Source organism: Pipra filicauda, unplaced genomic scaffold, assembly GCF_003945595.2.
Source record: "Pipra filicauda isolate LSUMZ 115617 unplaced genomic scaffold, ASM394559v2 scaffold1_size10287979_pilon, whole genome shotgun sequence".
Classification (NCBI taxonomy): domain Eukaryota; kingdom Metazoa; phylum Chordata; class Aves; order Passeriformes; family Pipridae; genus Pipra; species Pipra filicauda.
The window spans coordinates 1,629,509-1,656,587 of record NW_024104310.1 but is presented as its reverse complement, the minus strand read 5'-3'; the positions used below and the strand labels follow the sequence as shown (position 1 = coordinate 1,656,587).

General features: G+C 40.2%; 1 protein-coding gene and 1 long non-coding RNA gene across 8 annotated transcripts in view; one reads left to right on the top strand and one right to left on the bottom strand.

The window, feature by feature from the left end:
• Positions 1-2,785: 2,785 nt before the first annotated feature.
• The window catches only part of CREM (cAMP responsive element modulator), a 36,100-nt gene continuing 11,806 nt past the window's right edge, over positions 2,786-27,079 (top strand). Inside the window, exons 1-6 of one of the 7 annotated variants that reach the window (XM_027717263.2) lie at positions 2,786-2,950; positions 7,861-7,973; positions 8,619-8,736; positions 16,453-16,599; positions 20,419-20,510; positions 20,652-20,797. In XM_027717263.2, coding sequence (XP_027573064.1) covers positions 7,933-7,973; positions 8,619-8,736; positions 16,453-16,599; positions 20,419-20,510; positions 20,652-20,797 — 544 coding nt within the window. In that variant the 5' untranslated portion in view covers positions 2,786-2,950; positions 7,861-7,932. Of the gene's footprint in view, positions 2,951-3,354; positions 3,486-7,860; positions 7,974-8,618; positions 8,737-16,452; positions 16,600-20,418; positions 20,511-20,651; positions 20,798-27,079 lie in introns of those variants that run through there. The other 6 variants (XM_039380727.1, XM_027717264.2, XM_039380725.1 and 3 more) reach the window with 6 other exon arrangements.
• LOC120323142 lies at positions 7,300-7,772 on the bottom strand. The gene is made up of 2 exons (XR_005563330.1): positions 7,665-7,772; positions 7,300-7,550 (listed from the first exon to the last, which is right to left on the bottom strand). It is a non-coding gene; the product is annotated as an uncharacterized LOC120323142 (long non-coding RNA).

Here is a 27,079-nt window from a genome sequence, read left to right as displayed (position 1 = left end):
CTTCAAGCCTTCCAAGCAGAGAAATCCTTTTATTTACATGACACAAAGCAGAGCAGAGCTAGCTGAGGTAGTGCAAAGCCTCACAGCTCTTAGGCCAGACTTCTCCCTAAGCCAGACCTGGAATTCCTCAAGGCTGTTCCTTCCTGCGCTTCTGGCTTCTGCAACCCACAAAAGTCAAAGCGGTGCCTTAGCAGAGCAGTAATTTAGTAATTACTGATGGAATACGCATTGGTGAAATATTTATACTCTCTGCAAAGAGCACCAGGTTTCTTTTGGTGCCAAATGAAGTTGCTCAAACTCCCTGCTCATCTAATACCCCACCTCAGTTGATGGAGTACTTCTCTCTTTGTGATGGTGCAGCGGATCAGAATTCAAAATTGACCTAGGTTGAAAGGATATTTCTGGCTTTGCCCACCAGAGCCCAGAAAACTCAATTAAAAAGTAATTGCTACTGAATCATTGATACTTCCTTGAATTTGCAGGACATAACATCAGGTTGGACATTTTAGATTAGAGAGAAAAGATGATTCAGGTAGTCATTCTGACAACAGCAAAGAGCCTGGCTTTCAAACTTATGTTCAGAACCATCTTATGTAAATTATGACAATCATTAAAGAATCCTGACCTGTGCAGCCTTCTTACAGATTGCTTCTGGTCTTGGCATTCAAAATTAAATGGGTTCATATCAGGGATTGATACCAATTTGAAGAGAACTGTTTTAGTTCAAGTGAGCGCTTTTGTGGCAAAGGCCATTCTGGCCTCAGGTAACAAACACAGTACCCCAAACACAAAGGCACTTCATTCCCTTTCTCTTGCAGCCCACCAAGTTCAGCAAGCTGTATTAAGAGCCAAAGCTGCTTAGTCATCTTTGTATAACCAAGATCTAAATCCCTCTGGCAGCTCATTCACTCCTCTAATACACTCCATTAAATTATCAGAGAGAAGAGGTATAAATAGTAGTAAATTCTTAGTTAAACATTTCAAAGCTGCTTATGATTTGAAAACTACTAAAAAACAACTGCTCCAAATTCATGCTTTAAGAGTTCATGGAAATTCTCAGCTTGTTTATAAGTAACTCACTCCAGTGGTTTCCATTATTTAACACACTCATTCGAAATTTCTTCCTGTTTGCAATAAGACTTCTACCTTCAAAAACATTTTTGAGGTGCTATAAGTATCCCAAGCTACTTTTGGCTTTTTGATTATACTAGGCAAAGCTGGAATTTCTTCCAAAGGTTTTAGCAGAGTAATTCTCAGTAGTTTTACACTTGACTGTTCATTTGATTATCTTACCATTCTAACAAATATTTGCTAATTGACCAGAGATTTTCTAGTAAAGCATATCTTTTAATAAATGAGCATAACAATACTGTGTGCCTAATGGGTAAGCTGTAAAACCAGAAGGTTATTAATCATGGGAAGAGAAACTCCTATTTAAAACCCTGAATAGACACGTAAAATACATGCAACAAACAAAGGGAGGGAAACAGAACTCAAAACAGGAAGGGGGTGTTGTTCAATATTGCAACAAAGGAAATGTAGGATGAAAACTGAAAACTTGCACAAGCAATAGCAACACTGAAGATCCTGTATTATTTCCACTACATTGTGATTTTGATACCTGTGCTAAATAACTTCTGTGAAGCAAATTAATGAACTAAATGCTTAAAGGCAAAAACCTTTGCAAGTAAATATGATTCATCTTTTATGAAGTCAGATATAAGAGTTATTTGGCTTTTTTAAACACAGGAAATCAATACCCAGGTTCTCTTCATACCATGAATAAGACTGAGTGTTTGACCTGCACGGACATATCACCAATCCTGACACACACATCCTCCAATTCTTCAATCACAATGAGTTATGTGAAATTAACTTAGGTTTTCATGTTTATTTAGCACACTGCTGAATAGTTTCTCACAGTAAAAAAAAAAAAAAAAAGAAAAAAGGAAAAAGGGTAAATGGTAAATACATTATGTAACTTCACAATATAAGTGCAGTGATGTGTAGATATGTAATTTAAAATATACTGCAGTGTAATCCCTTCTTACACTACTTTGTAAAACACTGAGCAACACTAAGACATACGATGTTAAAACACCACTATTAACAAAGTTTATGGCTCACGCACTTATGGCATTTTAATATTATTAAACTTGAGCACACAGGCCCTGCGCACACGCCGTGCTCACACCTACGGCACCAGCCCGACATGACTCATGACATTCGCACGTATCCCATGGCAGCGAGCGGGGAAACGCGCACGTCCCTCCTCGTCGGCAATTTCTGATTTATTTATCCGAATAAATATAAAACACCATGTCATACTACGAATGACTGATGTAAGGGACGTGTTTCCACCAAGCTCAATTACAAAACAAGCCGCGGGCATCAGCGCGGTGGGGCGGCCCCCGGGCAGGTCCCCGCGTCCCTCAGCGCTCCAGCACCGCCCAGGGACAGCCGGGGGTTGCGCTGCGCCCCTTCCCTGGGTCAGGAGCGGCCCAGCCAACCGCCCTTATCGGCAGGGCCCGGCGGGCAGGCGGCACCGCCCCCGCTATCACCGCGCACCCCGACCGCGGTGTGCGGGGAGCGCGGCGGCCCCGCGCCTGCCCAGGCCGTTACCGGCCGCCCCCGCCCCCGGCGCCGCGGGGCCGCCCCCCCCCGCCCGCTCCGCGGCGCGTCCCGCCCCGGCCCATGGGCGGTGCCGGCGGCGGCCCCGCGGCGGCGGTTGGTCAGCGCGGCGGCCGTTGCGCCCCGCGGCCACCGCCCGCGCGCAGCCCCGCCCTCTCGCCGCGGCCGCTGGCGCTGGGAGGCCCCGCAGACGCCATTTCCTCGGCGCCCCCGCGGCGGCGCGGCTGCATCAGCGCTGACGTGAGGCCGACGCGCGGCTCCGCCCGGTCCCCGGTCCCCCCCACCCCCTGTGACGGGGGCAGCACGTACAGGGCGGCGGGTGAGTTGCGGGAGGGGGCGGGGACACGTGTGCGCGCAGCCCGACCCCCCGCGGGCCGGCAGCGGGGCAGCGCGGAGGGCAGCGGGCGGCGCCGGCGGCGCGGAGGGCAGGGGCGGGCGGGCAAGGCAAGGCAAGGCAAGGCAGGGTAGGGCAGGGCAGGCGGGGGGCGCTGTGCCGCGCTCGGCTCAGCCCCGCCGCCGGGAGCGCGCAGTGAGGCGGCCGAGCGCGGCCACGCCGGCAGCCGGGAGCGCGCCGCGCTCAGGGCCGGGCGGCCCTGAGGCCGTTCCGCGTCCTGGGAGTTCCAGACGAGGCTCGCGGAGCGCCGGCTCCGTTACCGGCCGGGAGCCGCGGTGTCGCCGGGCTCTGTCAGGGGCGGCTCCGGCCCTTGCTCTGGGAGCGGCTCGGCTTTGCTCGGCTCGGCTGGCGGAGCCGGAGGAGTGGGGGCAGTGCTGGCCCGCTGCGGGCGGAGCGCCCCGAAGGCCGGTCCCGGAGCTTCCGCGGGGCTGGCCCGGCCGAGGCGGAGTGGGGATACCCGGTATCGTTTCCCCGTAGCCCGCTACACCCCATTACATCCTGGCCCACAGGATTTTCCGAGCTGGGTCAGCAGAACAGGTGGGGGAGGATCACGGTGGGCGCCGTGAGTCCGAGGTCTTAAGTTGGAGGGTTTTGTCTGCATCCCCCACTGCCGCTGCAGCATCATACTTGGTGCTGAGTGCTAAGTGATTCCAGAGGGACTGATGCTTGAATGGTCCTCTGGCCTATCCAGGGGCTGGTTGGACCCTTCTAAAGGGGGACCTAAAGGAAGTGTGTCCTCTTCCCAGCGGGCTCGGCGCTGCCCGGTCCGGGTGGTTGAGGTGGCAGATGCAGAGTGGACAGGTAGCATTGCTTGTGCGCACAAGAACGGCAGGTTGGGCTTTTAAATTTTCTTTTTAGGGTTTTGCTAGGGTTTTCAAGGAAGAACAGGATGGGGAAGAAAATGAGGAAACACTGAGAGTTTAGGAGACGCAAGAAACTTAGTGACGAAGCTTCTGATGATAAAAAAACCTGAAAGTTTACACTTGCTAAATCTAGTCTGTTTTACCTGGCTGAACGCCGTGACCACCTTGCCAGCTGGTGTGCTTCACACCATAGGGTAGTAAAACAGGTTATTAGAGTTCATACTTGAAAACATAATGCCCGTCTGAAAGGAGTGCATTATGAGAGTTTCCACACTCACTGGAGTCATCAATAAATGCAAAACAGGTGCTTGTAAATTCACATCCTTGCTTTCTAGTAACTCCCCTATGAATAAAAGCCTTCAAAGTGATTTGGAGCAAGAGCTGAAACATATTTCTCAGCCCCTTATGAGTTTCTTTGTAATAGGCCTCCTTTGTAAGAAGTCTCTGATGTATAAAGTATGGTTGAAATAAAAAAGTTGTTTTTTAAAATGTCTCTGGGTATTTAATTAGACAGTCACACATTTTCAGATATGCAAAATATTGTACCCATTTGTTTTTGCAGTTTAATTTCATCAACAGACGTTAAGTATTTGTATGAATATTCAGTGATGGAAAACAAGCAGCAATACTGGGGGAAGTGAAGGGATTTTTTTGTGCTCTTTATTACAGAATAGGGTATCTTGATGCAGATGCCATCCTTCATCTTTTACCTGTGGACAAAAATATAAAATGTTCACACTTTTAGTTGTAAATTACTCCCAATTTTCTAGGAAACCTGGCAGTGTTTTCCTCCAGCTGATTCTGCCTGCCAGATTTGTCCTGCCAGAGATGCTTCGACTGATGGCAGTTGAAGAAGCTTATGATGTGCGCTGTGTGCATCATCTTAGTCAGTGTTTATCTGCTACTGACCTGCTGTGCATTCATCTCAGTGACTGTAGTAAACATGTGCTTATATATTGAAATGTTACAAGTTTTGGTAGCGGTTAAACTTTGTGCCAGATCTTGAAGATTTCTTTGCTAAGTTGTAGGAAGAAGCAGGTGTCTTTGCTTACATTATGGAAAACCATTTTTGCCCCGTTTTTATAGGAGTACAGAGATATAACTTGTTTATTAATTTAAAAATCCAGATGAATATTTAAAATTACTCTTCGGTGACTGTAAGCAACTAAGGTAGAAAACGTAAGAAAATAATGTATTAATACTGAGTATAAGACTAAAACTTGTATATAATTAATCTTACAGTGAAGAAAAACACATAATTTTAAACAGGACCTAAGACCACATACGTAAAAACTGTTTGTTTAGTTTTACTTTAAAATAGAAGGAAGGTAACGTGAACTTTAAAGCGTGTTAGATACTACTACTGATAGACTTTTATAAAGGATTTTTAGTGCTTGGCAGAAAATTCTTTTTTTCTTTCTTTGAAACTTAAAGCAATGCATATGTTAGAATTTGCTTGCAGTGTAGACTGAGTGTGATACATGTGGAAACTGTTTATGTCAGTAGTTTCTGGACTGGATTTAAAACTCTTTTGTGACATAGTCTGTATTACTTAAGTTTTAGAAAAAGCATAATTATGATATCGCTCAGTATTTTTTCTGTGTATTTCTTAAAAACAGTTTGGAGTATTCATGTTAAAATTATATACAGGATGCAAACCCTGTGCAATTCAGGTTATAGGAATAATGGAATATATAGGAATCTGACAGTTTATGGGAGTGCTCCAAAGACAGTGACAATCCAGACTGGACTGTGCACTTCAGGAGTTCCTTAGCATGCCTGGCCTTGAGCTGTGCACAAGCCCACATGAGGTGACACAGCTCTGTGTGACTGACCCTGTGGGCTCAAATGACTGCAGCTGACTGACCTGCTCCTGCGACTTTTGTGATCCTCTGTGCTTGTGTCTATCTAACATTCCTAATCTTGTAACATGTCTGAATTATGATACTAATGTTCTTCATTTTATCTTTAGTCATCTTTCTCATTGAAGGTTTATGCCAAGATAACTAGCGTATCTTTTAAAATTACTTATGTACTTCATTATTTTTGTTTTGTTTTTTTTTAGGCTATAGTTGGATCTTAGTATTTGAATGCTGTTTCTAGTCAAATCTCTGTTTACAAGCAGAGGTTGTCAAAAAGAGATGGGTTTGAGCTTATCTAGGAAGAGTATTTTGCTGTGTTCCGGGATAACAGCTGAATTTTATGGCAGTCATATTTGCAGACTTTACTCCACCTTGCTAAAGTTTTAAATTAAGCAATCATTTGTATTAAGAGTCAGCATATACATAATTATAAATGGAAAATCCATATGAATTCCAGAGTTTTTCATGTATATCAAAAATCTTAGGTATATTTGTCATTTCACTGATGTGTATAGTACTTGCTGTTCTTTTTCTAATTAAACATAAATAATCTAAAAAATACACCCTTTTGTCTGTATTGTATTTTGCAAAGTATGAGGAATAGCTTTGTTAGATTTTCTGCTGCACTGATGCTCTTTTCGTAGCTATTTGCCAAATCAGTTACTGGAGCACTGCAGATGAAAAGACTTTGGGAGAAAAATCCTAATAAATATTAAAAATAAATAAATTTTTATAGTGTTCTACAATCAGTGAGGAATTAAGCTAAAATTAGGAACTAAATTCTTTTTTTTTCCAAGATGAAAAATGGCTCTTTCTAGGTAAAATTTATGTGGAATTCATTCAGTGGGAGTAATAAGTACTTCCCCCCCCCCAACAGTAGGTTTTCTGTGACAGATGGCTCTGGATACAAAAATACTTCACGGCCTTCATAAAGTGAATTAATTCTGACTTTATTCCCATCTCTAGGAAGAGATTACATTGAATATGTTGCCAGTACCTATGCATTATTTAATCTTCCTTGGTGTGTGAGCTGTTACGAAGCTTATGGAGGCATTCTTACCATGAACCAGATAGAGCTTTCATGTTTAAGAGTATGGATGGCCCTAGTTTATGAAGAAAGAATTTTTTCCTACTTTATTTTTGTTGTTATGTTGCATGTATATATAAAACCAGAATGGTTTAATAAGATAATATTTTCTTAGGAAAAATATGGTGCAAAACTTGGTGAAAATATTCTCCCCAGAATTGTTTGACTTTGGTGAATTTCAGTAGATCCTTAATTTGATTGGATCTAGGTAATTGGAAAAAGGTAATTAGTGGTAACTAACAAGACAAAAATGTGGAAAGATTTTAGGTGTAAAATAACTTCTTATGGTTCTAATCTGAATTGATACTGGATAGGATACGAAACTTATGTGGGCAGAAATACTAATGTTAACTTATAAAATGTTGAATTGTGTACAGCTTGGCTACCCCTAGCTGTAGTACTGTAAGTCTGGTCAGTAGAATACCATTGGAGGCATATGAGCTCAAACTCTGCTCTGCATCATTTGACTGGATATCTTTTCATATTTTCGTGCCTTTATTCTGGGTGAAAAGGGTGACTTTCAAAGAAACCAATAAAATTTATCCTCGAAGATCCTGGAATGTTCTCTAAAATAGTGCCGCAAAAGGAGCTTGGTTTACATTTAATTTGACTCAGTGTAGTTACTTATAACATGTGGGACTAAATTCCAGATTCTCAGAGTCAGATGGGTAGCAGTTTTCCTTCCCTGCCTCTTCCATCTCTCAGTGTAAGACCTGAGAAGAAACCAAAGTAACTATCAGCCAGTTGAAATAGTTGAACTTTGAGTTCAGACAGGCTTGCCATCCCCTAATTACAGTAACGGAACCCAAGGAATTGAGATTTGCTACCTCTTAATTTAAATCCCTCATCTCTACCATGTCTTCCTTTTGCGGCCTCAATTGGTTGTGTAAGTAGGGTGTAGGTGGGAGCATGCCTGAGGGCCTGCCTGCCTCTGCCTGACCCTATCCTGTCTCTGTTCTGTTTGTAAACTGACCTGTTGCCATGGCAATGTTTGACATCACCTGTTCAATGTTGCACCTTCAGTGCAGGGTTTGGTAGGAGAGAAAGGGAGACGAAGAGAACCGAGCTCTTGTTTTAAAATTCACACCTTCCGTTATGACTAAGTGTGCCAAGAGATATCGAAAAGGAACTGTCAGGTAATTGCATTTTTATATAGCAGATCCATTTGGAAGCTTTCTGTATGGAGTTTAAACTCTTAGTTTGAATTGAGGGTCAGCAAGTTACTAATTTTCCTATGAAACTTACCCTACTTTTAATCCTGCAAAATTAAAAGAATCATTGTGGGTCTTGAGCCACAGACAGTTCAAGTGTAGATCCCAGCTGGGAATCAGCATCTTGGAAGGTTTGAGAGGAACGTAGCAGCACGTGGCTGCTGGGCAGCTTGAGCCATGTCTGTTGCAAGATGTGAGCTCCGGGGGACCTGCTGTGGGTGGTGCTGCTGGGCTGCTCTGGAGCACGGCGCTCCCAGCCCTGCTGGCAGCAATGCATGGGACCCTGGGACTCTGTGCTTGTCCCTCCCTGACAGCCATTTCCAGAACTGCCTCTCCTTGCAGCTTTCCAAAATACTTGTTTTAGGGCTCCTACCTATATGAATTGATATTTTAATGCAGGGGAACAGAAAGAAAGGATTCAGTTAATCTGATCGTTTTGACAGAAATTTATTTATTTTCTGTTAGTTGTCTGCTCCAAATATAAAATAGTTTGGAATGGCACTCTTCCATGTACTGCATTATATACCTCCATGTACTGCATTATTTAAATGTGTATGTATTTACTTTTAGACAGATGACCATGGAAATGGTTGAACAGGATGACAATGCAGTGGATTCTATGACAGAGGGAAATGCTGGTCACCTTCAGAATCAGTCAGGGCGAAGTCAGATTTCCTCAGGATCTGAGGTAAGCTGAAATGTGGAAAGATGAGAAGAATCACTAAAGTGATATTCAGAGATTCACTGATTTTTACATTATCAATTTGCATGGCATTCTCATGTTTTATAAGTGTTGCTATCAAATAGGAAAAGTATAGTAAAGGTATACTGGAAACTATGCCTGCAGTAGTTAACAAAGGACCAATGTAACATCAGGTCTGTTAAAAGGTGACGCTTTCAGGAAACCAACTTTTTCAGAGTAGAATGATTGGTGGACACGTTTTTTTTTTTTTACATTCACTTTTACAAGATGATTGTTATAGAGATGGGAAGAGGGTCCTAAGGAATTAAGGTGACTGGAAGATCAAACATCTAAAACGTGTATCTTGAAGATGTGATGAATAACAAAAATGAAAACTTGAATAAAACCAACCATGATTTTCTCCTAGTTCCAATTTTTGTACAGAACATATTTCATCTAATTGCAAGTACATTTTTATTGTATCCAATGACAGTGACTGGAGTTCTAAAAACATACTTCACGTGTTCTGTATGGTTGCTCTATCTGGATTATTCTTCGGTAGTTAATGGATAAAAGATTATATAGTAACAATTCTCAAACATTAAAAATATATACATGTTAAAATATGAAACATTTGACACTTGAGAGAAATAAGGTTCTTGACCTTACTAAGATTTATAGCTTCAGCAAACTGTATGAACCACTTAAAAGGATCTTCAAACTCCCTTTGTGGAAATAAAGGAAGAGATTTTAAAAAACATCTTACAGAATTTATTAATCTGTAAGATTTGATGCCATGTATTTGGTATGTTAGATACTTGATTTACATTATAGGTATATTTTAAAAACTGAAGGCAACTGCTCTTTTTCTCACATCTTCAGACACAAAGACTGCAAAATACTTATCAACATTTTTTTTTTTTGGTATATGCAGCATTGCGAATATTATTTGTTGGGTTTTTTCTTTTTTTTTCTTTAAGAGTGGAGCATGAAATCAAGAACTTTGAGTTGTTCTGTTGATGTCATCCCCTCATTTCTTCTTTCTTTAGTAGTTCAGTTCAAATTTTGTGCCTTAACTTCATAGGATGAATTATGTGTAAAATCTGTTGGCTTGTACAATAGTGTTTGAAGAAGATACCTGTGAATTCTGTCACTTGGGATTTTTAACGTTGATCTAGAGACAAAACTGTCACTAATGCTGTAGGAGAGCTTCTGCTGCCTCCCCAAGGAAAACACTTTTTATGTTTGTGTGCCTTTAATGCTTGAGTACTGTGTGTGAAGGTTCAGCTGTATTGGGTATGGGCTTCATCTCTTTCAGTTAAAACTAATAACTCTGAAGTATTGATGAATCTCATTCAATTATCACTAAACCAAAACATGTACTTGAGTTTGAAGGTTAAGATTAACAGTCCAGAGTTGACATCTGGAGTCCCTTTTTTTGGTCAGACGGCCCAGAGAGCTCTCCTGGACCTGTCAGAGCTGCTTGGTGCACGTAACCATAGACATCCCTCTTGTGTGCTGTCCAGAAAAGGGGGTTGGTGCAGTTGTGCCACTCTGAAGAGGAGTGGAGCTCCTCTCTCCTCAACAGGGAGGACAGGCCTCTCTCCTCAACCACCCGGTGCTGCCACTGGCTCCCAGGGCCTGCAGCCCTGACACCCCCTCAGTGCCCTGAGGCTGCACTGCCACAGCATTGATTTTGGTAAAGCGGGCCTGGGTGGAACACTTACCTTGTTATGACATTCCTTTGACTTAAGATGAGTAGGATTTTTTTAGTCTATGTTCCTACCTGGCTGGCTTGGAAGGTGACGTGCTTTGTCGTGATGGGAGTCAGGGGTGCGTGTTGAGGGGTTTGTGTGGGACATCTGACTGGTTTTGCTGGTGGTACCAGATGGGAAACTTGGGGTGTTTCTGAGGAATTTGTGGCTGTGCTGCTGGTCCAGTGTCTGTGTATTTTGACTGTTACAGAGGGACACAGATCCTGTCTCCCTCTTTGGCCTCTGGATGAGCGCGGAAGAGAAGACAGCCACTAAAAGTGACTGAAATGTACCTTGTGCCAACTTCCAACCATCCCTCCTACTAATTTAGTTGCAAACATGCAGAAATAGAGAAAAGAATTACTTGATTCTTACCAAGAGCTAAAATTCCTGATCACTGAAGCTGAGGGCTCCTTTTCAGATATCTTGGGGACAGGCACAGAGGACTGGGGCTGTTGTTTGTTTTTTTTCAGCAAGATATTTGTTTAACCTGGGTTCTTTTCAGTCAGAAGTAAAACATTTGAATATGCTATCTTTTAATACTCAATTTGTAGTTTTCTTGTATTACCAAAGAATTGTAGAAGGGCTGATGTTGGAAGGACCTTTTGGGATTATCTAGTCTGACCTCTCTGCGCAACGAGGGTCAGTGAGAGCAAGTTGTGAAGGACTGTGTCTGCTTGGATTTTAAATATCTCTAAGGATGGAGTCTCTAGAATCTCTCTGGGCATCTGTGCCAGCAGATGACTGCTCTTGCAGTAAAAGGGTGGGGTTTTTTATGTCCAGGTGGAATGTAATGGTTTTATTATGACTTTGTCCAGGGAATGACAAGCAAAATGCTGGGGATACAACTAGGTAGGAGGTGGGCTTTTTCGATTTGTTTGTGGTTTTGTTTTTGGTTTTGGTTTTTTTTGGTGTGGAGATGATTTTGTTTGTTTGTTGTTTTTTGTTTTGTTTTGGAGTTTTTTTGTGTGCATGTTTGTTTTTCCCTCCCCTGGAGTTCAGGCTTTTTAAAGAAATACCTGCCATTTAGTTTTAAAAAGGTGGACAGGTATTCCATAAGATGATCATCTCTAGAGGGCAGAGATTGTTTTGTGCTGAAGCATTTTTAATGTGTCCCCTGTTGGGAGGCAGAGGAGACATTAAGAATGTCTGGGCTGGAGCACTATGATGTGATGGGATAACCTCTGATGCTAACAAGGAGCTATTATACATTATTAGTAGGGAAAAGATAGTGTTTGGGGGGTTTTCCTAGCTTGTGTCATAGATACTGCTATATACTCCTGCAATTTTTTGGTGATGAAAGTAAAATGACTTTTTCTACAAAAGCAAAAATGAGTAAATTTGAAACTAGCAAAAATGAGGTACATTTTTCTGTCCATTAAAGGGTTATTTTTTAAATAAAGTGACTTAATGTAGAATAAGATTGCATTTATAGTTTAATTTCTTGCATCCATCACTTTCAACCAGTTAATGAATTGACATAGTCTTTTGTGATCCAGCCACCAAAAGAAATAGGTAAGAAAATGTTAATTGGTAAAAACTTTGGTGGTTTTCTTTAGAAGCTGTTGAAAGTGTACAGAACATCTGTACAAAAGGTTGATGCTTTTGAGGGATGCTTTCAGGGAAGAGCAAAGGTGCAAGATGGAAAATTTCTCAACCTGTTTAGAGATGGGCTCCATGGGTTGTCTCACATGCGCAGATCTTCTGTTGATACAAATAGATCTGTTCTTAAAAGGAAGTTAATTTTTATTAGAATATTCTTATAGTGGTGATGATAGCCAAACTTATATTTTGGAACAGTTACATCTGCAATGGTATTCAAGGAGAAATTAGATGTTCTTTTTGCAGGATTTCTAGAAACCATACTGCATTCTCTGTTGCCATGTGCTCACTACACTAAATATAATTATAAAAATGTAAGATCAATGTACTTAGACCTTTTTCAGATTTGACAAAAACACTTTCAGTTCTGTCATGTTTTTTTTTTTTTTTTAATCCTACATGTTGATGGGTTTTTTTTGATTCACTTTTTGTTAACTTTGTCATGTTGTCTGTCAGTAGAGCTGTCTGCTGTCCTTGTCTGAGATACCATCTGTCAGCCTCTTGGTGCTGACCCTAAGTTAGACATACATCAGGATTTACAATGCGAGAACTGCTGTCAGAGAGATCAAAGGGAGATTTTCAGAGCCTGGAGTGCATAGCCAGTGCAAGCTGGGACTGCTCAGGTTTAGCACTTCAGGGTGTTGTCCTTGTGGGCTCTCAACATCAAACTGTGTTATATCTTGCCCCCAGTAGTTTGAGCCCTGTAAGAGTTTGCCAGACTTTAAAAAAATTGGTCCTAAAACCGATCTGCCAAATGCAACTCTAGACCATTAGCAAAGCTGATGTTAGAGGATTATAAATGTGCAGCTTTGTCACCATTTTGTGCTTCCTTGAAGGGTATGCTGTCACCACATGTCTGAAATCAGCCTAACATTGTTTTCCTTAAAAGTATGTGCTTCTATTTTTGCATCAGCTTTGGAATTGATCAAAACTTCCCTGTCTCCAGCTTTTCCTTGTAGAGGGTACTGGGTGCCTAAGCGTGGCAAGTCCTTTGCTCTTCTGTTAGATGAATCCAGGATGGGTTTGCCTTGACTTCTCCTTTCCCAGAATTTTCACTTTACTTCTAGAGTCCTTGCAGTGTTTAGATTCAACAGCAGGGGCAGAAATCAGATGGACCTGTGTACTGCTTACTTCGTATTGGCAATGTTGAAGGTACAAGGGGTTGAAGGTAAATGTAACCTCTAATTCTCAGTAGGGAAAAGTTATCTGACCATGTGTGAGGGAGCGTGTACATCCACAGAATAACTGTTCAGATGGACAGTGCATCTTGAAGTCAGATAAATGATGAGGAACCTCTTTCTCTGCAGGAGTTTGTGCCTTGATATGAAAGTAGTGTATGATCTTTGTTGGCTGCTTTTCTCTCTGTGGAAGAGGGAGCACTTACATTTCCAAACACATGGAGTATAGTACCATACTACTGTTACGGATTGCATGGTTGGTATTTGTTGAAGCTGTTAGACTTGACTGTTGCACGCCTAGGAGCATAGAATCCATAGAATGTGTTAAGCTTCCCCTCACCCACTGTGTTCCCGAGTTGCTTCTGCAGATTATTTTCAGTCGCTGTGCCAGACAGCCCTTGAGGTAATGACGATAGAGGTGGCATTGCTCATCACTGATGTCACAAAGGAATTTTTTTTTTTACCAAGTCTGTTTCAGTCAGCATTTACGCATGATAGCACCAAAAGGTTCTAGTATTTCAGTTAACACCAGAATATTCAGCTTGAAAACTGGAAAAGGAAATGTGAATTGAAATTGGTTTAATAATTTCTAATATTGAATAAAAGAGTTGCAGAATATGACGTTTGAAAGTTTTATAATACTGCCATCTCAACCCTACCCCCCCTCGTTTAATCTTTTATCTGAATTAATGGGAACAGAACAATCTCTCCTGTGGTATTGTAAACTTCAGTCCAGAAGAGATTAGCTGAGTGTGGTTTTTTTTCTTTTTTTCTCGTGTGGTTATACTGATTAAGGAGCTTTTAAATTAGTGTAGTTTCTTAATCCTGAGTACTGGATTATTTCCTGATCATGTGTGCCTAACTCATTGTGTACAAATAGAAACTCTTAAACTGTTCACTTTGTACTGTTTTTTATGTGTTGTACTCAGAAAGTTCTTTCTGATACACAGAGTATTGTATCACATTAGAACTCTTACAAAGATATCAGTAAGTCAAAAGGTTTGGTGAAATTGCCTTTATAATGTTTTGGGAGTTGGCATGCTTTGTAAACATTTAGACTGCTCTGTGCTCTCTCCTTGAAGCTTGGGTTAAGGATGTCAACTTTGCCACAAAATAGATTATTCTCTTCAGATCTTTGAGACTTTCTAGAGCTCAATCTCAAATATGTATTTCTGATAAATTTCTCTTAACATTAATATTTATTCTGCAGATTGGGAAAAAGGTTTGCACGTCCTATCTACATATAATTTCATGCCACTTAAGGAATGATTGTTTCCATTTCAGGGTTAGAAATGCCCTAAATTGTTCTATTTCTTGAAAAGCAGTTCAGGTTCCTCTAACGCTGAACAACTGCATGGGGACTGTTGACAAGATCCTGTCTCTGTTTCCTAGAAACAGTGTTTCTTCAAGATAATTTGAACCACCATCAAGTCTTTTTGAGAGCAGTGCATCTTAATAGTAGTTAACATTTTTCACTTGCTTCAAGAAAGGAATATTTCCAAGGCAAGCTATGGCTTATGGATCAGGAATGAAAACTTCTTTGGAATTAAAAAATATTTGGAATTAAAAACCCCTTCATTGTAAATACAGAAAAAATACAAAACTTTCTTTAATTTTTTTTTGAATATTCAGCATTCATCATGATTGTCTTCTCACTGTCATCTCATCACACATCGCAGTCTACAACTTCCTCGTGGGGGAAGAGGAGGGGCTGGCACCGATCTCTTCTTTGTGGTGACCAGTGACAGGAGCTGAGGGAATGGCCTGAAGTTGTGTCAGGGGAGGTTTAGGTTGGATATCAGAAAAAGGTTCTTCACCCAGAGGGTGGTTGGTCACTGGAACAGCCTCCCCAGAGAAGTGGTCACAGCACCAAGCTCGTCTGAGTTCAAGAAGCGTTTGGACAATGCTCTCAGGCACATGGTGTGACTCTTGGGGCTGTCCTGTGCAGGGCCAGGAGTTAGACTCGATGATCCTTGTGTGTCCCTTTCAACTCAGTATATTCTGTGATTCTGTGATCTCAATTTTAGCTTTACTAATCCAGGTACCTTTTGGGGCTGAGAACAAAGCTAGGAAGGGAATAACATCAAAATTTTATATTGAGTCTGCGTTTATTGTTGATTGTGTGGGATATAGAAATAAGACTTTTCAATGCAGTTTACTTAAAAAACCACAGTATTTCTTTTTATCATATAGTTTGTTTGTAATTCTCTTCCTTTTCTGAGTTTAGAGATGTTTCATCACACAGTACTTGAGATCAATTGTAGTTATTTTCCCTTTGCCATCAGCATTTGTTTCTGTTAATAGACTTAACACTAATAGCAAAAATATTGAACTATTTCTTAGCCTGTAGTTGCTAAACTGTTTCTTAACCCATTCATCCTTAGCAGTGAGGGTTGAGAGCCAAAGGCTGGGGAAAGCTGTGTCCTCTGAAATGTCAGCAGAAAAAAGGACCAGATTATTCCTAAACAGAACACTTCAGCTGTGCTAGGCTTAAAGAAGATCCAGCTGTTCTTTATTTTTGTTGGTATTTTGAAGCCCTGGTACACTCCAACTCTGTTTTTCTTGATATATAAATATATATATAACAAGAGTCTGTTAAACTAAATCAGTTTACAAATCCTTGATTGCTTTATTTAACAGGGTGGTTTTTTGCTATCTGAAAAATTCTCATCTCTTGAGACATCCATCTAAAAAGCATAACTTCTTACCTAACAAAGAAAGCAAAACTGAAGCAGTTCTGTTTTTGTTTTTTTTTCCTGACTAAGAACATTCTGCCCTTTATGTTGTTGCAGCTACATACCACTTCAGTGAATATGCATGTTTTTGTTACATTTCTTGAGGTTCTTCGTAACCTTCATGGTAGCAACAGCAGATTTGGTGTGAGTTGGCCTAGGGTTGGTTTGTTTTTTTTTTTAATTGAAAAGAAAACAAGATGTCTATGGAGGAAAAAAAAAAGAAGAAAGAGTTGCAATTTGTTAGGGAACAGTTTTAAGCTTTCCATACCCTTTGAAAAGGTACATGCCAAACTTTGACTAGTAAAACTTGTTAATTTTTGTGGGTGATAACTATACGCATCTAAGCTATTTTAGATATGGCAACAAAATCAGTTTGTTTTAGTGTCACTTCTAAAAGCATTTGCTGAAGTCTTAAGACATGTTACTTAAACATGATGATTGTAATTTTTACAGGTTTCTGTAGCTGCTTCAAGTGCTGGAAGAGGATCTCCAGCTGTAACTCTAGTGCAGTTGCCTTCTGGTCAAACTGTTCATGTCCAGGGTGTCATTCAAGCCACACAGCCCTCAGTCATTCAGTCACCACACATGCAAGCTGTTCAGGTTAGCTCTTTTATTGTTACATTTTCATGAATATTTGGTACTTCATGACTCTTTTCCCAATCCATCTTCAGTTTCTCTTCATTCCTACCAGTGCTGCAAGATTTACTCATATGGCGCAGGAAACAGCGGAGGGAAAGGTGGCAAACATCCAACCAGTAGCAGCCCTACAAGCATTGTGTAGCATTTCCTTAATGCTTCCTGTTTATCTTCTAAAAAATGGTGTCTTGGAACTCTGCACTTATGCAACAGCAAATTTGTGTGATAACGTGGCCTTACTCTAGTTGTATCTTGCAGTTTTTCTGTTTTGTTAAATTCTGTGATCATGTTTCTAATGAGACTATGAAGTCATAAATTTTCAAGTATCTCTTATTTTTGCGAAGGGTCTGGATGTAATGAAACTACATATACAGTCAAGTGGTTCCTTGTTTTCAGCAGGCCCTGTTGTAGCATCAGGTATTGCTTTTTGTGAATGTGGGTATGTAGAGACCAAAAATACAGGCACCCTCAAAATAAACATTTATGTGGCTGATGTTCACATGTTTCAAGTTGCTGGTATTAGAAAACAGGAATCAATGCAAAATGTATAAGAGTTTTCAGAGCTTTTAAATAGTGAAAAAGACTAGAGAGAGAATGAATTTACAGTGTTTTGAATGTGACTTGGTCTTCCATTGGTGTTTTTCTTGTAAGCTATTCAGGCCTTTGCTCTATTTTTGTTAAAATCTGATTGGGAAATGTCAACCAAAATGCGTTTTGCAAATAGAATTGATACCTCTGGTAAGAGAGGCAATACACCTGTTATGTGGGAACTGTTTTACCTGTGGTTATTGGCAACACGTGGCTTTTCTTTAACATGTTGCAGTCTTCTTGAGAAGCTGTCTTTAATGTTAGAGACTTCTTAGTAACTTTCAAATATAATAACTAAAAAAGCACATGTAAGTATGATGTATATTAGAGAAAGGGAATAAAACCTTGGCCAGATAATGAGTATTTTATTTTTGAGCAGTAGGTCTAGATGATGGAACCTTGTAAGGTTTTGGAATTCGAGATCACTATTGAAAGACATGCGGTAGATGTCAAGAGACTTGGTTTTGGTCAAACATGAAGTCAAATCAGAGTATTCAAAGTAATTACTTTTTTTTTTAATTTGAATTCTTTCTAACTGTAATTTACTGGAGTAACCTTTATTTGATAAGCATATTAGTCATTCTCAGTATAGGCAGGATATACATGCAAAGGTAGAGGACTTTCTTCAAAGCTCAGAAGGAGCAATTTCTTAGGAATCTCTTGCCAGCTGCTGCTGTGTTGTCTTAGGGGAGTGGAAGTCAACTATTTGTTGTATTGAGTGAACTCTGGCTGTCTTTCCTTCCCCAAAGCACTAGAAACAAGAAACTTTTGTCCCAATTAATACCGACTAGTTAGTTCCAGGTTTTTGCTTTGGTTTCGTTTGAGCTGCTAATGGCAAATGAAATCACTCTGTGAGAAGGGCTTGAAGATGCTGTAAAAGACTCCATTACCGAGGGTGTTCAGCCCTTTTGTGTTCCTGTTCAGTCCTTTATCCTGCCATCTGGCATTTCCTCCAGATCATTTGGCTTTAACTTGATATCTTCTCTCTGCCAGACAATGGGGGACTTGGGAAATTATATCACTTTAATAAAAAAAAAAAGTATACTGAAGGTTGATGCTGAAGCTTGCGTGACCTCTCCCTCAAACACCTGCAGCTCCCAACCGGAAAGTTCAAAATTTTTCTTGTAATGCTGCTGCTTTTTGAGTGAAAAAAAATGCTTATCTGTGTAATGTTCCTTATTGTATTGTTAATGTTTTTTTATTTGTAGGAAGATTTGAAGTTCAGATTGTTATTTGACTTGTTGCTTGCTCCCCCTGTAGCGTACTAGGTCTTGGCAGACTAACGCGAGTTTGAAGTTAGATTTGTTCCCATGCAAATAAAGTTGAAGTAGGTAAAGTTGTAATCTGAACGACATCCAGGAAAAATGACAATGGTTTTTGTTTGTTAACATCGTGGCTATGGTTGCTTGCTGTTAGAATGATCTGAAATGTTAGTTTCTCTCTTTGTCATGATGGAAAGTAAAACTTCTGAAATTTCTTGCAGAAAATGTCCTCTTCCACATACATGAGAATTCTTAAATCATCTTGTGATTTCCTTACCTTCTTGCCAAAGTATGACTGTTCCCAGCTTCTTCAGCCATCTTCAGAGACTAGGGGCGGCTATCGATAACCGTTAGTCTAATGTGAAGGTCGAAAGGCAACTAAGGTCTTGTTTTCCTGCTGTTTGTGCTGGAGCAAATAGATATTTATTACCCTCCACTCCCTAGCAGAATGAAAATTCTGTTTTGAGTAAGGATGCCCAAGCTCTTGGCTGTGCAATACTGTCTTAGTTTTGAAGGATCACTGAAGACACACTGGGAGGGAAATGCCTTTCAAGACCTCTCTCTGCCTCTCAATATTGGTCCATCCTGCAAAAGGAGGAACACAGACTTCTTGAAGCGCCTGTATCTCTGCCATTGAGCTCTGATGTCGGTTTTGGAGCTGAACATCTGTACACATGCAGGAGTACCTCTCACCTTCTAGGTGGCACAGAGGCAGACATGGAGTGATCTGATGATGTTTGCTGCATATTACCCAGCAAAATGAGGCTGCAACAAATATTTTTACATAGAAATGGCATTTAATAAAAATAACAAGTGAAGGAACAATTCTGTAATTTTATTCTGCAATAATCTGTGATTCCTTCAAGGTGTAGTTCTGCAGGTTTGAGTTGAGGTGACCCAGGCCTATAAATTTCAAGAACCTTCCAGACACTCATTTTCTGTTGAGGTCAAGCAGGTTTTCTTTCTAGCATTGAGCACTGAAGCCTGGCAGATGCATTAATTGTAGAACTATTCCTTGACTTCCCTGAGCAGCCTCCGCTCCCAGGTCAAACACCTGAGCCTTCTGGTCACTTAGATCATGTTTGTTCAGTGCTTAAGACAGTGCTTAGTCTGAAACTGCAGTCTAGGCTGTGTTTATGTGAAAAGATTTTTTATCACAGTGTTTCAGTTTGGAAATCTTAACACACTGGTAGTTCTGAGTAGTTAAATGAATCCAAGAAAATGGTGTGTTTTCCTTGTTCAATAATGACTTTCAATTCTGTGTAACAATATAGTTAGTGGTCAAGAATGTGATTTAGCCACAGGCCTTAATGTTGTCCTAGGTAATTTTAAGAGAAGAACATGATGTGACAACACTAATACTAAAAGTCTGAAAAAATGAGACATTGTGGACTTGTCAGGTGTTTCTAAAACTCACACAACATTGCTAAGCAATGTCTTTGTATTTATGCATATGTGTTAGTAAGTGTAATAAATGTGTACATTTAAATAAAGTTATTTTCTAAATAGCTTTGTTGTGTGGAGAGACTTTTATATTGTATATATATTCTTTAAGACACATTAGTGAAGTGTTTTGTGTTTTACATGTTTAACTTCACTTTAAAAGCTAATCAAATTGTATAATATTGTTATATTTAAAGAAGTCTATCTTCAATACTTTTTGTAAGTGTCAATCACAAAAAAAGTAACCTGGATTACTCTGACTTTTTTCTTTTTCAAATGGAAAATGTCAACCAAGTGGCTATGTCTGTCTAACCTCATAATTTGTTCTTTGCTTTGGAAAAAAAGTCTGAAATCTCATGATTAGTGATAAATAAGTGCATAAATTTCCTATATGCAAACATGGAAGGGATTTTTAAAAACAGTATTTTTTTTCTGTTGCTATCTTTTTTTTTTAATGAAGTTATGAATTTCAGGAACTTTGCTATTACAGGTAGCATCGATTGCAGATGAAGCTGCAGTATCAGAAGTGGTAATTGATTCCCAAAAACGTAGGGAAATACTTTCAAGAAGGCCTTCATACCGGTAAGGACTTTTTATTTTGGTTTTGCTGGTTTTAAAGGCAGCTTATATATTACAGCAAAACTGTCTGATAAAAGCCAGTTATTTAGTTTTCTTATGGATATGGATTTTCAAATACATAAAATTACTTACATTCTTTTTTAGAAAAATTTTGAATGAACTTTCATCAGATGCTCCTGCAGTAGCAAAGATTGAAGAAGAAGAGAAGTCAGAAGATGAAGGAACTCCTTCTGGTATTTCTGCCATGGCCATGCCAACCAGCCTGTATCATACTAACACAGGGCAATACCGTATGTTTGCACATGTACTATGTGATGTTGCAGAACATACATAGCACAAATTTCTTTGTAACAGTTTCATAATAAATAGGGATGTTGGATTTTGATGAAAAAGAATAAGAGTTTCTGTATTTCTAAGTAATTTCAATTATTATATTTAATTTTTCCTAACATGGTCATTATAGACTTTCAGTCTGTTTCTTGTAATGTTTGTTAGTTGCTAGATTTAGTTCTTCTAGAGTTTCTGGGCATTAAAATGTGGAGGTGAAACTCAGGTGAAATGAAAAAGGTTGACACTTTTATATGAATAGTCAGTGTTTTAAATCATTGCAGTTTCAAACTCCTGTGATTTGCTATGTATTAGTGCTATTATATGAAATGACAATTAGACTTTTTTGAATTGCAAGGTTGGAGTATGAAATTATTTGTTAATTTTCAATTTTTGTTCTTAAATGAACTATGTGTCCAGTTGTCATGTATGAACACTTAAACTGCAGAACTAACCTAAATTGTGATTTCCAACATTTGATACTTCATCCAAATGCAAGTTGAAAGTTAGATTCGCAGTTCTGTTCTATAGATTTGGTTTGGGATATTTTTATTCCTGTATTTATGGTAAAAGTGTTGTTTAACTTGCTCTCTATGGCTTCTTTGGGCTTAATCAGATATTGTCTAAGGGTTAACTTTATAATAACTCTTTTTCAATTATGTGTTTGATAAAGCTTCACGCCTACTGTTCGTAGGGTTTTTTCATGTCTTTTCATAAGTAGACACACTAAAGTGCAGGTATTTTTCCTTTGATATAATTACAGGAAGGTTGCATAAGAAGTGTTGTGTTTTTTTCCTGAAATGAGAAAACAGAGGAAGTCTATTAAAACATTGCAGTGACATATAAAAGAGGATAGAATGGCTCTCCAATTGCATTTTACTCACCCTTAGAGTTCTTCAGTTATTTTTAATTTATGCAACTAATTATTAACTCTGAGAAGGCAAAATTTGCCTATAATATTATTTATCCTTTCAGCATAAAAAGTAATTTTGCTTGTGCTCCTAGGGTGCTTTTCTTACCTTTTCTACAAACTATAGACATAGATAAATGTTTGCTGTGCGATGTCAAGCATCTGAAGTGTTCTTTTCTGTGGACTAATGGTCATGCTAAATTACAGTTATCTAGTACAGAATCTGGCAGGTATTTATGACCTAATGAAATTATTTTCTTAAATTTTTTAATATTATTTTTGGTTTTGCTTAGGTTTACTTTAAAAAATACATATATATTTGCCATTTCAAGGCTTAAAAAGAAGTGCTAGACTATCACTATGATCTAGGGAGCCTGAAAACCTTTAGGATTCTAAGAAATTTTAGAGTTTAGGTTTCTTAATCATAGTTTCCTCTAGGAAACCAGAGTTGTACTTTGACTAGCAGTGTCTTGCAGCAGGTGATTCTTAGTAGGGAATATTTTCATTTGAACACAGCCATAAACCATAGGGATAGGGAAGTGAATAACAAGATTCAGAGTTTTTGCTTTCTTGTTCAATCAGACATTTACTTGTGAAAATTAAGCAACAAGAAGCAATACCAACAATGTGCTTGAACAACAGAATCCACAAAGATTTCATTAAATTTCATTTCTCTTAATTTAAACTTGCCTATAAGCTAAGCTTGGAAGATTTCTGGGTTTTTGCTACTTTTTCTTTGACTGAGCTGTCATTGTAGCCTAAAACATGTGCTGTATATTTAAGGTTCTCATCATAATGAGGCATTGCTTCAGGATGCAATGTCAGCCTTCATGGACTCTCTTGTTTCTGGCTCCAAAACTTCATTTTGAGAGCTTTGTCTTCCTGGAAGTGGTTTTTCTGACCCAATTTATTTGTTTATTTATTTGATGATTTTTTTTTTTTAAGTTCAGCTTTGTAAGTTAAACTATCACCCATCTTTTGCTTCAGTGAAGTCTGTGTGTTCTAATTCTCTTTAGAAAAAATTGGTACCAGGTGGTAGCAAGGATAGTCATTTCCTTGTAGTAGAGCGTGTCCAAATTTGGAATTTACCAAGGAGCTTAACTGTTGACTTCTAGTCCTTACATGTATAAAGCACAGATCTGGAGCATTTCTGAGCTGTCCTGTTGGCTGCCTGTGATTCTCAGGAACTGCTGTTAGCTAGAACCAGGAACACTGTGTGGGAATGCAGCAACTTGTGTGTTGATTTTTAAACTGGATATTATGCAGGTCACCACACATATCTACTTTATCTTTACATCTCCTGTCAATAGCTCTTTACTGCTGCCTATCATTATTATGCCTGAGCACTCCTCTCTTCCTGGCCAGCATTGTTTGCACAGGCTGTCCTGTGCAGGCACCCAGCAGTTTATGCATTAAGCTTGTACAGTGTCCATGGCAATGAAGAACTGGTCTTGCAGTGTCACTGTGGCCATCTGTGGTGTGCCCTGGTTGAAAAGAGATGTCATATGTTATTGCATTTGCTGGTTCTTTTTCCTCTACTGTTCTCTCTATTCCTGTATTCAGGAAAGGCAGTTTAGTTGAAAAGATCATTTTGACTGTATGTTGGTGTCTGGGTGTCTGGGATAACTATTTTTGGAATAACTTGATAAGTAAATTTTTCTGGAAAACAAATGTATTTTTTTTCTATTAGCAACAGCGATGGCTGTTCTCCACTTTTTAGCAGCCAAAATGGTATGTTGCCATGGTTTCCAAATATCTTTTTCCTCAGAGCTTCTTGGCTTTGGCTTATGGAAGCAGACAAACTGACAGGCATGACCAGATAAAATGTCTTTGCCAGTTACCTCTATCAACATATGTGTTATCTTTCTGTCAGAGGAATGAGTGGTTTTGCACAAGGCACTGCCTTGTGTAGGAGCCTTGTAGCCTTGTTTGACTATGAACCTACTCCGTTGGCTGTAGTTCTGTCATGTTGGTTATTTCATACTGAAAAAAAAATAGTTTCTTCCTCACCTATGGTGATGGTCTAATGTGCAAGTGTGTGAATCAACCTCCCCACCTCCCTGCCTACTCGTGCATATCATGATGATCTGCCTGAAGAGATGCAGGGGAAATGAAAATCATTAGTTCTTTTGCCATCTGTTTGGGTTGCTTGCTGTCTTAAGGCAGCATTTTAACAACTGGAGAATTAAGAAGTCTTTTGGGAAAGACCAACTTTAGTTCCTGTTTTGGGAGGGAGGGAAAAATCTGATTTTTCTTTTTCTGGTTTAGAGCAGTTTATTGTAATCAGACAGTGGTATTAGCATTGTCTTCAGTCTTGACTAGAAGATGCTACTTATACCCATCCACCTCCAGGGACTGTCCAGGAAAGTCTTGTGGTCTTGAGAGAAAGCCCAGTTTTCAGTAGAGCCCCAGCACAACCAAGTGTGTGCAGAGGTGGAGATCAGGACAGTGAATGGGGGGATGGGCAGTGTTTTGTTCTGGGAATATGGCAGGGATCAGTCCTGTAGGGGAGGCAGTTACTAGAGTTAATTCACTCTTGTTTAGGAAGTCCTGGATTGTGATCTGAATGAATAATTGCAGTACAGATGTGACATAATTGTTTAACCAGAATCACTGTGGAGCGAACAGCTTTGAATCGCTCTGTGCTGATGTTTTACTGCTCAGGAAGCCAAACTGACTGGGTTTTATGTGGTATGGTTCTGTGATGGTATTGACATACATTTTTAGTGCTAACTCTTGAGAGGCAGAATTTGGCTCTGTATAACTTCTCTGGAAGGTAGAGTTGACAAATCCTGCTGCTCTTGTCCTGGACCTCTTGAAGAACAGAGAATACAACAATTTACTTCTCTTGCTTCTCTCTCTTTCACCCTGCCCCCAAATGGGGCATTTTCTGCTTTAGAGGCCAGACCAAAACAACATCTTGCTCTCTTCACCCTGCCACCTCCTTCCACTACTCCTTAGTGCCTTACAAGAGCCTGTGTGCAGTACATGTTAGGATGCTCCTACATTGCATGTTCCCCATTCCAAAGGCAGGACTGGAGGTCCATGCTGAACCCTATTCCAGTATTACAGATAAGGCTCTGAACTTCATTCAGCATGAGAGGAATTCCATCTTTTGCCCTAAAGAAGCTAATTTAGCTGCTGGGATTTGGCAATCTCAATGCTCTTTGAAGTGTTTATATCTGAAGTTGCACTTCCAAGGTACTCAATTCTTGTTAAAACAGAATATTTGAAATCAGCCATCTCCAAAATTCACATAAATCCGATAAGCAGAGCTCAACCTTCAAGAATGTAATCAAATACTGTGAATCTGACAGTGAATTCAGAGGAGTTGGCAAGCCTGAATCTGACTTTAATCTGTACTTACATCTGACTTTTGTAGCATCTCAGATCACAAATACAATCATGATGTTTGTAGTTTAAATATCTTTTAGGGGAGAAAGGAGTTTGTTACTACTTGGGAATTGGGTTCTCAGCTGAAAGTTTCAGGATTGTTTTAATTAGCATAAGAGACATGGATTTGGCTGGTGGACCACTTGGTGGATAAGGAATTCACTGGATGGTCACACTTTGACAAAGTAGAGGTGGACCCGTGCAAACCTCATGAAGTCCAACAAGGCCATGTGCAGGGTCCTGCATGTGGGTTGGGGCAATCTTAAACGTGGATACAGGCTGGGCAAAGAGTGGATTGAGAGCAGCTTTGCCACAAAAGACTTGGATGTGCTGATGGCTGAAAAACTGGGTATGAGCCAGCCATGAGTGCTTGTGGAAAACTGGGTATGAGCCAGCCATGAGCGCTTGTGGCCCAGAAAGCCAATCCTGTCCTGGACTGCATCAAAAGCAGCATGGCCAGCAGGTCAAGAGAGGTGATTCTGCCCCTCTCCTCTGGTAAGACCCCACCTGGAGTATTGCATCCAGCTCTGGGGTACCCAGCACAAGACAGACGTGGTCCTGCTTGAGCAGATCCAGAGGAGGGCCATGGAGGTATCAGGAGCTGGAGGCCTTCCATATAAAGGCAGCCTGAGAGCTAGAGTTGTTTAGCCTAGAGAAGAGAAGGCTCTAGGGAGGAGACCTTGCAGTGGCCTTCCAGTACTTAAAGAGGGCCTACAAGAAAGATGGGGAGGGACTCATTGTCAGGGAAGGTAGTGATACAACGAGAGGGCAACAGTTTTAAACAGAGAGGATAGATTTAGATTAGATACTAGGATAAAATCTTCACTGTAGGGGTGGTGAGGCACTGGAACAGGTTACTCAGAGAAGCTGTGGATGCCCCACCCCTGTCAGTGTTCAAGGCCAGCTGGGATGGGGCTCTGAGCAACCCAGTCTAGTGGAAGGTGCTCCTGCCCATGGCCGGGGAGTTGGAACCAGATGATCTCCTGTATCAAAAATAGCGTGGCCAGCAGGACCAGGGAAGCGATCCTTCCCCTGTACTCTGCGTTGGTGATGCTATACCTTGAGTATTGTGTTCAGTTCTGGGCCCCTCAGTTCAGGCTGGTGAAGGGTGGAGCATAAGTCCAGGCTGAGGGAGCTGGGGTTGTTTAGCCTGTCAGAGACCTCATGTTCAAGGCCAGGTGGGGGTTGGCTGGCACTCAGCAATGGGGCTCTGAAATTTAAGTTGGATATCAGGAGAAAATTCTTTACAGAGAGAGTAATCAGGCATTGGAATGGGCTGCCCAGAGAGGTGGTGGATTCACCATCCCTGGAGATTTTTAAACGCAGATTGGACGTGGCACTGAGTGCCATGATCTAGTAAATGGACTGGATTTGGACCAAGGGTTGGACTCGATGATCTCGGAGGTCTTTTCCAACCCAATCGATTCTATGATTCTGTGATTCTATCTTGAAGGTCCCTTCTGACTCAAACCATTCTATGATATTTCTCTCTTTAAGAAAGGCAATACTAATTTCAAAAGGAATATACAGTTAATAATGTCTCTAGGGAATTGCATTTTTTCTAAATATTTGATTATGGCAAGGAATACAATACGATCTTTTAATGAGGAAAGTATATTTGTATTTTTCATATTGCTGATTACATGGATGGAAAAATCCCACTTTGTTCTATTTCTCTTCTTATCTAAATGTTGGACTCTTTACAACTTTGTACAACTTGGATAAATATTGTTAGGCTAAACTTTGTCTTGCAGTAAGGAAAGGATTGTGAGTGTCAGAAGACTTTCTCTTTCTTTGCCTAGATGTCCTGAGTTTTGTTTTGTGGGAGGCAATAAACATAGCTTTTAAAATAACTTTTTACATTTGTGTTTAGAACAACAATGATTCTATATGGCTAGGAGCTACTATTTTTAAAAATTATATTAACACTATTCTAGGAGAG